The following is a 14973-nucleotide window of genomic DNA, read 5'->3' as shown; positions in this document are numbered from 1 at the left end:
GAAATTTCGTAAACAAGGAAGTAACATCAAAACTAACCATGTTAAAATCATTTAAGTCAGTCAAGGAGCTTAATTTATCAACTAAGTCTATGTTGTTTTTAACATTAAAGTTAGAAATTTTGCCAACAATAGGGCTCAAAATATCAACAAGCCATTTGGATAATTTATATGAAACTGACCCTATGGAGCTAATAATTGGTCTGACTGGATTCCCTGGTTTGTGTGTTTTTATTAGTCCATACATGTAAGGTAAAGATGGATTAGTGGAAGTAAATTGTTTGACTAATTCATCTTTGCCTTTCAGTAGAAGTTTTATTGTTTTATTGAAATTGCTGTTAACGGTTTCTAGGAGATTTTTCCTAAGTTTAGAATAGGTTTCAGTATCATCTAAGAGATTATTCATTTTTTCTTGGTAATCATTTTCTTTCATAATTACTATTGCATTTATTTTGTCTGCTTTAGTAAGGCGCAAATTTTTATTGTTATTAAGTGTATCATAAGACTTAAAGAATCTTTGAGGGCAATTGGGAATGTTTGGTTTTAACATAGAGTTATATACCATTCCTTTACTAATATTAATTTCATCAGAGGATAAATCAGAAAATTTTTCAAAGTTACAAAAGGCTTTTACAATTTCAACATTATTAAGTTTTTTTGAAATTGCAAAACTTAGGCCAAAACCTAGAGCAGCAGTTGTATGTTTGTCTAAAATTTCATCTGATAAGTTAATTACAAAATTGTTATTAGCATGCTTTGTCCAATCACTATTTTCAATTAAAATGTCTAATTTTCTTTGTAGTTTGCTCTTGAGTTCATTACAAATTCTTCTGAGCTTATTATAGCAATGATCCAACATACTGTGTTTCCATTCTGATGGAATGGCCTGATTAAAAGAGTATTTTTTGTTTCTCAATATTTTGAATGCTTCCTTCTCCTGTATTTTAGTTATTTCAATATGTTTCTGAAGAATAATTCTCATAAAATCATCAAAAGGACGATCTCTCATGTCAAGGAGTCTATTGGGCAAAAGAGACTTGGGCAGAACTTGTTCATTTAAACAATTTTTTAAAAAATTAAGTCGAATTTTTAACTTGTGGGACTTGATCAGTGCAGAAGAAAACTGTGAAACAAAAGATATATGATTAGGAAAGCTTATCGAGAACATTCTGAAGAGTCGTGTGGTATCCATTAATGCAATAAGATCACAGTAAACAGGTGATTTCAGAATATGCAAAACAACCACTCTGAAAGAATAGAGAGATTCCAAGCGCTTTCGTGACTACTCACATTATCAAGGAACTATGAAAGTAAAGCATCCAAGGAAGCTATATAAGGGGTCTGGCCAGCACCTCACTATGAGATCCCACAACGGTTAAACACGTGACGCGCGCCGACCCAACTTGGATAGGTCCTTTGCACAACTCACCCACAAACTATTCTACCCAAGAAAATTTAAAAATTATTATTTGTCCAGTGTATTATTAAATTCTTCCCAAATTCTATTAATTATAAATGGATCTAATTTATATAAACCGAAGGAAATATTCATATTATTGTCAAAACTGCTTTTTATGAAACAAGATCCAATTATATTCCTGTCGACCATGGACTTGCTTGATACTACTTTCTCAACTTTTTGAAAATCAATTGGATGGTTAAAATCTCTTATATGAATAAATAGAGCATTGGAATCTTGTCCAGTTCTAATACGAAAGTTCCTGTTGATGATTTATTAAGTTTCTTATCTGAAGAACTCGTTAACTATGATTTACCATTGCCAGTTCCTACTATCATTAAACTTATTAAACTTTGCATTGTTGATGCAAAATTTGTATTTAATGATAAGTTTTACACTCAGAAGTTTGGTATGGCAATGGGAAATCCTCTTTCACCTGTTCTTAGTAACCTATACATGGAATTTTTTGAAACAAGGTTGCTTAACACAATCCTCCCTAATAGAGCTAAATGGTTCAGATATGTTGATGATATTTTGTGTCTTATGCCCAAAAATGTAGATATACACCATTTCCTTGGAAAATTAAATAGCTTAGCCCATTCTATTAACTTTACTGTTGAGTTTGAAGAAAATAACTCATTGCCCTTTCTAGATGTTTTAATTATTAAGGGTAATAATGAATTCAAATTTAAAATTTACAGAAAACCTACAAATAACTGTTCCTATGTCCACTATTATTCCTCGCAACAACACCACACATTGCCCTCAGACATGACATCTCCATTGCCTCCAGCCTTCTCCTTGTTGCAACATTCACCACCCATGCTTCACACACACACACACACACACACACACACACACACACACATTTTTTTATTTTTATTATCACACTGGCCGATTCCCACCAAGGCAGGGTGGCCCGAAAAAGAAAAACTTTCACCATCATTCACTCCATCACTGTCTTGCCAGAAGGGTGCTTTACACTACAGTTTTTAAACTGCAACATTAACACCCCTCCTTCAGAGTGCAGGCACTGTACTTCCCATCTCCAGGACTCAAGTCCGGCCTGCCGGTTTCCCTGAATCCCTTCATAAATGTTACTTTGCTCACACTCCAACAGCACGTCAAGTATTAAAAACCATTTGTCTCCATTCACTCCTATCAAACACGCTCACGCATGCCTGCTGGAAGTCCAAGCCCCTCGCACACAAAACCTCCTTTACCCCCTCCCTCCAACCCTTCCTAGGCCGACCCCTACCCCGCCTTCCTTCCACTACAGACTGATAACTTGAAGTCATTCTGTTTCGCTCCATTCTCTCTACATGTCCGAACCACCTCAACAACCCTTCCTCAGCCCTTGGACAACAGTTTTGGTAATCCCACACCTCCTCCTAACTTCCAAACTACGAATTCTCTGCATTATATTCACACCACACATTGCCCTTTCTAGATGTTTTAATTATTAAGGGTAATAATGAATTCAAATTTCAAAATTCACCTCATCTTTCATAGACCCATCCGCTGACACGTCCACTCCCAAATATCTGAATACGTTCACCTCCTCCATACTCTCTCCCTCCAATCTGATATTCAATCTTTCATCATCTAATCTTTTTGTTATCCTCATAACCTTACTCTTTCCTGTATTCACCTTTAATTTTCTTCTTTTGCACACCCTACCAAATTCATCCACCAATCTCTGCAGCTTCTCTTCAGAATCTCCCAAGAGCACAGTGTCATCAGCAAAGAGCAGCTGTGACAACTCCCACTTTGTGTGTGATTCTTTATCTTTTAACTCCACGCCTCTTGCCAAGACCCTCGCATTTACTTCTCTTACAACCCCATCTATAAATATATTAAACAACCACGGTGACATCACACATCCTTGTCTAAGGCCTACTTTTACTGGGAAAAAATTTCCCTCTTTCCTACATACTCTAACTTGAGCCTCACTATCCTCGTAAAAACTCTTCACTGCTTTCAGTAACCTACCTCCTACACCATACACTTGCAACATCTGCCACATTGCCCCCCTATCCACCCTGTCATACGCCTTTTCCAAATCCATAAATGCCACAAAGACCTCTTTAGCCTTATCTAAATACTGTTCACTTATATGTTTCACTGTAAACACCTGGTCCACACACCCCCTACCTTTCCTAAAGCCTCCTTGTTCATCTGCTATCCTATTCTCCGTCTTACTCTTAATTCTTTCAATTATAACTCTACCATACACTTTACCAGGAACACTCAACAGACTTATCCCCCTATAATTTTTGCACTCTCTTTTATCCCCTTTGCCTTTATACAAAGGAACTATGCATGCTCTCTGCCAATCCCTAGGTACCTTACCCTCTTCCATACATTTATTAAATAATTGCACCAACCACTCCAAAACTATATCCCCACCTGCTTTTAACATTTCTATCTTTATCCCATCAATCCCGGCTGCCTTACCCCCTTTCATTTTACCTACTGCCTCACGAACTTCCCCCACACTCACAACTGGCTCTTCCTCACTCCTACAAGATGTTATTCCTCCTTGCCCTATACACGAAATCACAGCTTCCCTATCTTCATCAACATTTAACAATTCCTCAAAATATTCCCTCCATCTTCCCAATACCTCTAACTCTCCATTTAATAACTCTCCTCTCCTATTTTTAACTGACAAATCCATTTGTTCTCTAGGCTTTCTTAACTTGTTAATCTCACTCCAAAACTTTTTCTTATTTTCAACAAAATTTGTTGATAACATCTCACCCACTCTCTCATTTGCTCTCTTTTTACATTGCTTCACCACTCTCTTAACCTCTCTCTTTTTCTCCATATACTCTTCCCTCCTTGCATCACTTCTACTTTGTAAAAACTTCTCATATGCTAACTTTTTCTCCCTTACTACTCTCTTTACATCATCATTCCACCAATCGCTCCTCTTCCCTCCTGCACCCACTTTCCTGTAACCACAAACTTCTGCTGAACACTCTAACACTACATTTTTAAACCTACCCCATACCTCTTCGACCCCATTGCCTATGCTCTCATTAGCCCATCTATCCTCCAATAGCTGTTTATATCTTACCCTAACTGCCTCCTCTTTTAGTTTATAAACCTTCACCTCTCTCTTCCCTGATGCTTCTATTCTCCTTGTATCCCATCTACCTTTTACTCTCAGTGTAGCTACAACTAGAAAGTGATCTGATATATCTGTGGCCCCTCTATAAACATGTACATCCTGAAGTCTACTCAACAGTCTTTTATCTACCAATACATAATCCAACAAACTACTGTCATTTCGCCCTACATCATATCGTGTATACTTATTTATCCTCTTTTTCTTAAAATATGTATTACCTATAACTAAACCCCTTTCTATACAAAGTTCAATCAAAGGGCTCCCATTATCATTTACACCTGGCACCCCAAACTTACCTACCACACACTCTCTAAAAGTTTCTCCTACTTTAGCATTCAGGTCCCCTACCACAATTACTCTCTCACTTGGTTCAAAGGCTCCTATACATTCACTTAACATCTCCCAAAATCTCTCTCTCTCCTCTGCATTCCTCTCTTCTCCAGGTGCATACACGCTTATTATGACCCACTTCTCGCATCCAACCTTTACTTTAATCCACATAATTCTTGAATTTACACATTCATATTCTCTTTTCTCCTTCCATAACTGATCATTTAACATTACTGCTACACCTTCCTTTGCTCTAACTCTCTCAGATACTCCAAATTTAATCCCATTTATTTCCCCCCACTGAAACTCTCCTACCCCCTTCAGCTTTGTTTCGCTTAGAGCCAGGACATCCAACTTCTTTTCATTCATAACATCAGCAATCATCTGTTTCTTGTCATCCGCACTACATCCACGCACATTTAAGCATCCCAGTTTTATAAAGTTTTTCTTCTTCTCTTTTTTAGTAAATGTATACAGGAGAAGGGGTTACTAGCCCATTGCTCCCGGCATTTTAGTCGCCTCATACGACACGCATGGCTTACGGAGGAAAGATTCTTTTCCACTTCCCCATGGACAATAGAAGAAATAAAAAAGAACAAGAGCTATTTAGAAAAAGGAGAAAAACCTAGATGTATGTATATATATATGCATGTGCGTGTCTGTGAAGTGTGACCAAAGTGTAAGTAGGAGAAGCAAGATCTCCCTGTTATCTAGCGTGTTTATGAGACAGAAAAAGAAACCAGCAATCCTACCATCATGCAAAACAGTTACAGGTTTTTGTTTCACAGTCATTTGGCAGGACGGTAGTACTTCCCTGGGTGGTTGCTGTCTACCAACCTACTACCTACACTCATATATATATACTACCACATATATATATACTACCACACACATATATATATATATAATATATATATATATATATATATATATATATATATATATATATATATATATATATATATATATATATATATATATATATATATATGAAGTTTATTTCAGGTTAGAAAGATCCAATTAAAGAGAGAGTAACATAAAAGTAAGAGTTTCCTTGGACATGGGGATATAAAACAATGCATTTCCAATGGAGTCTTCTGATACCTAAATATAGAAGAAATATCAGATATGTTGTCAACTTATTCATCTAAAAACTTCAGTTATATCTTCACGATGTTCTTACGAAAATCACGAAAAAAAATATTTTTTCTTTTCTCAATTTTTTTGTGGTCTGAGTGATAACAGATATATGAACAAAGACTGGAGGTGTTGTGAAGCGAACTGAATTTAAACTTTGTATCTACTTAAGGGATCAAAACCTCTGTAAAAAGAACATCCTTTGTTCCATTTGTACGTCTACCATAATTAAAACAGAAGATATAAGTCTATTAAGTTTAGATAGGTAGTCATTCATGGTTTGACCAACAATGCCACAATTACAAAATGCTGTCTATTTACTGGAATCATTTGCTGAACTTAGTAATATGTTTTTAATAAATATACTTCCCCCCCAAAAAAAACACTCCCTATAAAGGTTGCTAATTATAAGATTGAGAAGGTTACTCATCACCATTCCATATTTTTAAACATAAAATTTATCATCGAAACAAATTTACCGTCAACTATACACCATCTAATCAATTCAATAATTGTACAAGACTAGTCGTTATTAAAAGCCAAATTAAAGTTTAAAAACTACTTGAAAAACTTCACTGGTTTGTGCATCCTTCAAATAAGTCACTGGAAATAAGTCGGTCTGACTTTTTTGGGTTATGCCAGGTTCTCTACACATATGCTGCTATGTATGATAATCTATGTAACTGTATTTGTGTATACCTGAATAAACTTACTTACTTAGACTGAAAATCTCGATTTCTGCAGCAATTGAAAACGCACATGAAGATCTTCGCTCACCATCCAGTGTTAATCATATTAGGGAAACATCTACCATTCCATCCTTAACCACTGGAACCATTTATCTTGGAGTGATCGAGGTCTCGGTACCACAACGTAACCAATAAACATGTCCTTGCGACTGTAGTTTGCATCTTTTTCCACTATCATTTACTTCATCTACAGATATCCAAAAACCTAAAAGATCTTGTGTGTCTAATGAAAGCACACACTTCCTTTCTTGTTTCTGGAAAATACCATCACTTATATACTTCAAACTGGAGGGAAAATTTATACACAAACATTTCCCCTTTCAGTTTTGGTCTAACCCCTGACTGATGTTCTATGTAATTCTTCTCACTGCTGACCATGCTGAAATAATTCAAGAGTGGCTAATGACGAAGAATGGATATTGAAGCAAGATACTGGGATGCCACCCAGCAGTGCTCTGGCACACGGTACTGGGATTCACAATTCATGGGTCAGAGTGCAACAAATGATCTGACAGACCAAACAAGCAATCAAAAATCTTGACTCAAAAATAAGTCAAGACAGATGATCCATATTTCATCCCGACAAAAAGTAACACTGTCTTGATAATCATTACTTGCAATAATTTTCCTTTTCTCGTATCATTCAAATATTAATCACCTGATCAGTATCATCCAAATTTATTAAATTAGCTAATTTAGTAACCTACATAGTGTATGTCTCTAAGTTGATCTTGGTAAGAAAATTGTTTAATTTACTGACCAATGCGCCAAAATTTTAGATTATTTGGTTAACATTTGATATCACTTGTGCTGATGTCAGTTTTTTTTTTTTCACTAAGGACACTAAAATAACTTAAGTATAGACAGAGATCTATGACATAATAAGTAAAGCCTTATTTTTTTATAACCGATTTATTCTCATATGTTCTTGAACTTATTTAAACCATTAGAATAACTTCCCTAAATTAGTTATTATTGTTATTATCAATATTATTAAGGCTATTACTGAGATAACGTCCTTATGAGATTCCATTCAATATTATTTTGAAATACAAGCTATCTATTTCCATGCAAGGAAATAAAGACAATCTTAATTTTTGGTAAAATGTAGTACATCTAAACCAGTCAGTGGTTTTTACCGGGTCATTTAACATGTTGGGAAAAATCACAGTAATGATGAACAAAGTCGTTCCATTTGTACTTCTACTAATTTCAGAGTAAGTTAGGTTATATTAGGTTGTTTTAGGCTGAGTTATCTTGGGTCATGGTAGATTACATTGTTTCTTACCATATACACGACATAAAACATACTTAAATTAGACATTTTAATGCATAAATTATCGTTCAACTCGTAGACCTGATCTCAGTTACTGTTATTATGATTATTATTGTTACAACAACAACTACTGCTACTACTACTACTACTACTACTACTACAAATAATACTACTACTACAAATAATACTACTACTACAAATAATACTACTACTACAAATAATACTACTACTACAAATAATACTACTACTACAAATAATACTACTACTACAAATAATACTACTACTAATACTACTACTACAACTACTACTACTACAACTACCACCACTACTACTACTACAACTACCACAACTACTACTACAACTACCACAACTACTACTACCACTACAACTACTACAACTACTACTACCACTACAACTACCACAACTACCACTACAACTACCACAACTACTACTACAACTACCACAACTACTACTACCACTACAACTACCACCACTACTACAACTACCACAACTACTACTACAACTACAACTACTACTACAACAACTACTACTACTACTACAACTACTACTACTACTACTACAACTACTACTACTACTACAACTACTACTACAACTACTACTACTACTACTACAACTACTACTACTACTACTACAACTACTACTACTACTACAACTACTACTACTACTACTACTTACTACTCATCTCACATACTGAGTGTCCGTGGTTCAGTTCTCGGCATGGGTGGAAACACTGGACATGTTTCCTAATACCTGCTGTCCCTTTTCACCTAGCAGTTAGTAGGTACCTGGGTGTTAGTTGACAGGTGTGGGTCGCATCCTGGGGGAACAAGATTAAAGGACTCCAGTTGAAATAAGAGAGCCAGTCCTCGATGATACACTGGCTTTATTGGGTTATCCTGGGTGGCTAACCCTCTGGGTTAAAAATCCAAACAGATTTTATCTTTATTACTGTTACTAGTGCTACTGTACTGTTACTGTTACTATACTATTATTGCTACCACTACGTCTACTACTATTACGTATGTAGACAGCCTGTACTGTCTGTGCAGACAGCCCCTGCTGTCTGCCAGCTTAGTTCATATTTCGCGCCATGCTGGTGCTGCCACCTAGAGGCCTTGCCACTTCAGTATGCCCAGACTTGCCTCACTCTCACTCACACAGCGGCCCAGCAGGAAGACACAAGGCCTCCCAGCTCTCTCTCGTGGGATGGCCCTGCCCGGGCCATGGGCACAACACAAGCCTGTGTACCCACAACGACTTAACAATAAAGTAAGAAGCCTCCGAAGACGTATCATTTACTCCCCGCTACTAGAACACCAAAATAACCCGTTATATTGGTACCAGCGGTGGTCGCAGCAGTGTGTTTGCCCAAAGCGAGGAAGGAAGAGGGATGAAGTCATCTTCACTTCATCATCCCATGCAAGAAGCATCCGTCTCTCAACAAGTTATCCTGATGTCGTGTCTGCACGTTTGAGCATCCAGACACAGGTACAAGCAGGATCCAGGCCGAAATATGCCGAAATTCTCCGAGAATTGTAAGTGGCGTCACAGTGACCCCACGCTACAGTGACTCCACGTTACAGTGTCCCACGCTGTTTCTCAAGTCACGTGTTCAGCATCACTTGTATGTTGCTGTTGTTGTTGTTCAGCTCAGCATAGCCGTTTCAGCAAGCCAGAGGTGAGTTTTGTGGTGATTTCTGCGTCCAGTGTGAGTTCTCTACGTATTTGTGGGTGGGGGAGGAGAGCAGAGGAAGTGGCTGTTCCTCACCTTGCCCATGCTCGCCCTATTCACGCTCACCCGTCTACCATACACCACTCACCACTGCCCACTCCCTCTGCTGTTTTCCATGTGAATTCATTGCCAGAGCTGTGTATCCGAGTGCCCGAGGCCACTCGAAGCTACGTGGACCAGCATGCCATGTAGATCACGACGCCACGTGGATCGCGATGCCACGTGGGTGTGGGCGATGTCACGTAGACCTACGAGCTACGTGAGTTACCAGATGTCCCAGGCCACATGCTGTGGTCTGCTGCCCGCATCACATTGACGTCACCCACGATGCTGCCCGACTTCATGATGTCATGATGTCTGCCTGACATCACCTCAAGATGTCTGCTGACGTCACCTCGAGATGTCTGCTGACGTCACCTCGAGATGTCTGCTGACGTCACCTCGAGATGTCTGCTGACGTCACCTCGAGATGTCTACTGATGTCAGTGCTGCTGACGTCATCACGGCTGACATCACATGATGTCACATCGAGTGTTTCTAGTAATTATTTTAATATTGTCGAGAAGATTGAGAGAAAATATATGTCGTGTGTTAATTAATTCCTCTCAGTCAGTGTTCTCACATGTTAGTGTACCGTATGTACCATGGTGTGTTCAAGTTTCCATGTGTCCAGTGAGGTCTGAGCCAGACCTGAGTAGCACCACTGTGTTAAGTCACCCGTGTGACCAGTGTGTTTGACAGCTGATGTCAAGACAGCCCCGAGTGACCGAGCCTTCTTGTACAGAAAGCTTTTATGCTCGTCGCTCGTGATGTTCTGCAGAATCGTACCTGCTACGATTCCCATCGAGATTTGTTTCACTTCACCTCCAGACTGCCAGAGTGCAGTTATATGTAGAGAAAAGTCTGGGGATGCTTAGACTAACCTCTGCTATAACTCCAACTGTGGAGAGATGATACTCGCCAAGCCGCAGTTAGGCCTGTCGGCAGGCGCTGTGTCAGCCTCGTGTCACAAGCTTCAGTGAGCAGCCTGCACAAAGATGATGTCACTTTGACTGCTAGCTCTCTCACTGCAGTCTGGTGTATGATGTTACGATTCCCAGATGTTTCGCCCAGTCGTCTCTGCCACGACTCGCTCCACAACTCACTCCACACTCGCCGGCAGTGACAGCCCAGCGACAGTACCAGTCGAGAAGTGTCCTCCTGAGTCGCTTGCCAGAAGTCCTGCCCAGTTGCCGAGTTTTGTCGATGCCTCACTCGAGGGCACCAGCATGTCATGCCCCAGGTTGAGTGAAACCTGCAGCGACTCCTACGATGATTGCTTCACCATTCCAGAGGAGACTGTACCCTGTTACGTCACAGCTCAGCCGCAGCGATGTCTCCTGTGTTGCAGTATCTGTCCAGACGCAGGAAGGCGTGCAGTGATGCCCATCGACGCTCACTGCCTTTGACCACGATGTTTAGCACACCCCACATGTTTTATTCTTCCCTCCCTGTAGGAAGTTTTTTTTTCCATGTTCATATGTATATATATGTTTTTATTTTGTGTTCTGTGCCCTGTTCCTACGAGAGAGAGACCGAGTTTCTTTTACCACCAGTATTGTCGCGTCGGGACGACGCGCGGTAGGTGGCCGAGCATATGTAGACAGCCTGTACTGTCTGCCAGCTTAGTTCATATTTCGCGCCATGCTGGTGCTGCCACCTAGAGGCCTTGCCACTTCAGTATGCCCAGACTTGCCTCACCCTCCACTCACACAGCGGCCTAGCAGCAAGACACAAGGCCTTCCAGCTCTCTCTCGTGGGATGGCCCTGCCCGGGCCATGGGCACAAACACACAAGCCTGTGTACCCACCACGACATTAACAATAAACAAAGAAGCCTCCTAAGAAGATTTGTCATTTACTACCCGCTTACAGCCTACCAAAATAAGCTCGTTATACTACTGCTAGGTTAGGTTAGGTAAGGTTCGTCAGGAAACAGGACAAGTGTTTCCTGACGCAGGTCTTAGATGATGACCCGCCGTTGGGGCTTATGGTCATCTGACCGAAGCCTTCCCCTGGCTTACTGATCCATCCCTTTAAAAATTATGGTCATAGTTATAACCATTTTTTATAGGGTTTTACAACTACTTTTATTACTTCTACTGCTGATGCTACTACTACTACTACTACTACTACTATTGCTGCTGCTACTACTACTACTACTACTGCTGATGCTACTACTACTACTGCTGCTGTTACTACTACTACTACTACTACTATTGCTGCTGCTACTACTACTACTACTACTACTACTACAGTACAGCAACACTTTACCAATATGGAGGTACTGCTGGAGTTGCTTCTCGTATGCTGGCCACATCGTCTTCATATTCTCTTCCCAGTTAAGGTTGACCCCCGGGGTCTTGTACCGCTGCGGGGTTGGCAGGTTGGGGTTCCTGTCAACGGTTCACCTTATAATACAACTATATACAGTAGATATCAGGTAATATAAAGTCATCTGAACAATTGTCTTAAGATATGAAAGAATTTTAAATAGTGATCTGTGCACCTCAACTTATGATATCCATTAAGTTTGTTATTTTCAGTAAAGGATAAATCACACACACACACACACACACACACACACACACACACACACACTCACACACAAGAAGAGAAGAAGAGAGGGAGGAGACAATAATTATTCATGGGCTTCAAAAGGCTGAAGGGACGACCTATGATGAAAGAAGATATTGGGAGGAAAAAAGTTACTGAGAGCATCATTGCAATAATGGGAGAGAAGGACATGTCCCAGGTAACAAATTTTCACAGACTTGGGGGTATTCAAAGGAAAAAAAATGCCCAGACAAACTGACAATCAAAATAGAAGTAGTACAGAACAGGATACTACAAAATAAAATTTGAAAATATGAAAATATGAGAATATCAGCAAGTGTACCTCAACCACAACAAAACACAAAAAGAATGGGAACAACTAAGAGTGAGAGTAAGAAGACACCAGTGAAAGGACAGAGAGGCAGGACAGGCATCAACAGAAAGGAAAGCTCAGCCTCAGGAGGAACACCAAACATAAAGGGTCACAGAAATCCTTCAACCCATTACCACCCCATACCAACCAAACACAGTAAGTAGAAACAAACCACACTCCACAGCTTCCCCCCCCCCCAACATTAATACCATCATCACAACAGCCTTTCATAATATCCTGCTCGGCCTTCCACACCTCCAGTCTGCACCAACTTCTCTCTCCTCCCAAAATACAGTACTGGAAAGGAAGTTGAAGGTATGATACACCAACATAGATGGAATAACAAATAGGATTGAGGAGTGGCAAGAACGAATCACTGAGGCATCCCTGGACATCATAGCACTCACAGAGACAAGGGGATGATAGCAGATGTGATCTTTCCAAATAGATATCAAATCCTGAGGAAAGACTGAGGGAACAGTGGGGGGGGGGAGGAAGAGCTGCACTGCTCATCACAAACCAGTGGAGTTTTGAGGAAACAGGAAGATTGGATAGAGGGGAAGCAGATGACTTCATAGTAGGAACCCTTCAGACCGGGAATCCAAAGTTGATGATAGTAATGACATACAACCCACCACTGAACAGCAAGAGACCAGAACAAGAATATGATGAGAGCAATACAGCAATTGTGGATACACTAGCCAAGGTGGCCAAAGGGCCCACATGGGTAGGACCAAGTTACTCGTCATGGGGGATTTTAATCACAAGGAGACTGATTAGGAAAACCTAGAGCCACATGGGGGACCAGAAACGTGGAGGGCTAAGATGCTGTAGACAGTATTAGAAAACTTCATGCACCAACATATTAGGGATAAAACCAGAGAGAAACGAGAGGATGTTCCAGCAAGGCTGGACTTTGTATTCACTTTGAACAGTTTAGACATAGGGATATTACACATGAAAAACTCCCTGACACTAGTGATCATGTGGTCCTGAGTTCTGAATACCTTGTACAGTTAATAGTGGAAAATGAAGCAGCACGAGAAGGATAGGAGAAGCCAATTTTCAAAAAAGAGGCCTACATGGGCATAAGGAGATTCCTGCTTTAGTTGCAGTGGGAAAGAGAACAAGAGAGAAAACAGTAAATAAAATGATGGAACACGTGAGCAAAAACTGCAGGGAGGCAGAGGAGTTCATACCAAAGGATAACAGAAAATAAGGAAAGACCAGAGTGAGACCATGGTTTACCTGGAGGTATAAAGAGGCCACAACCAAGTGTGCTAGTGCATGGAAAATTTACAGAAGACAAAGGACTCAAGAAAACAAGGAGTTGAGCAGAAGAACCCGAAACGAATATGCATGAATAAGGAGAGAGGCCCAGTGGGAAAATAAGAATGACATAGCATCAAAAGCCAAATCTTGATCAAAGTTGTTATACAGCCACATTAGGAGGAAAACAACAGTCAAGGGCCAGGTAATGAAGCTAAGGAAGCAAGACGGGGAACTCACAAAGAGTGACCAGGAAATATGTGAAGAGCTTAACACAAAATTATTATTATTATTAAAGATTCGCGGGTATTTCTCCCGGCCTGGACCTTTTCCAAGTGGTGGCCCGGCCTTGGCTCTCTGTCTAGGGAGTGTCTGAGACCTAAGTCTCCCATGGGAGGAGGCACAAGTATCCCCTCATCTTTGGGACCAACTGTCCCCAGGCCTAGCTTCTCGTAGGGAGAAGCTAGGCCTCTCTGGTCTGCCATTCCCACCCCAAGGGGGCTAATGGGAATGACAGGCTTATGAGCTGCAAGCTCAGGCTCAGGCACCTACCCTACCCAAGAAGGGGTAGGCATGGTGTCGATGTATTTTTTATTTTTTTTATTAGCACACTGGCCGATTCCCACCAAGGCAGGGTGGCCCAAAAAAGAAAAACTTTCACCATCATTCACTCCATCACTGTCTTGCCAGAAGGGTGCTTTACACTACAGTTTTTAAACTGCAACATTAACACCCCTCCTTCAGAGTGCAGGCACTGTACTTCCCATCTCCAGGACTCAAGTCCGGCCTGCCGGTTTCCCTGAATCCCTTCATAAATGTAACTTTGCTCACACTCCAACAGCACGTCAAGTATTAAAAACCATTTGTTTCCATTCACTCCTATCAAACATGCTCATGCAT

The 14973-nt window shown here is 40.2% G+C and overlaps 1 protein-coding gene across 1 annotated transcript in view; it reads right to left on the bottom strand.

Annotated features, from left to right (window-relative positions):
• LOC128703847 (uncharacterized) overlaps positions 1-14973 on the bottom strand; it is a 231110-nt gene that overhangs the window by 48415 nt on the left and 167722 nt on the right. The window contains exon 4 of the mRNA XM_070103774.1: positions 12150-12271. Within this exon, the coding sequence (XP_069959875.1) occupies positions 12150-12271 (122 nt within the window). The remainder of the gene's footprint in view (positions 1-12149; positions 12272-14973) is intronic.

The sequence above is a fragment of the Cherax quadricarinatus genome, chromosome 87 (genome assembly GCF_038502225.1).
Source record: "Cherax quadricarinatus isolate ZL_2023a chromosome 87, ASM3850222v1, whole genome shotgun sequence".
Taxonomy (NCBI): Eukaryota; Metazoa; Arthropoda; class Malacostraca; order Decapoda; family Parastacidae; genus Cherax; species Cherax quadricarinatus.
Note: the sequence above shows the minus strand (reverse complement) of the source record. Positions and strands in the feature narration are given on the sequence as shown.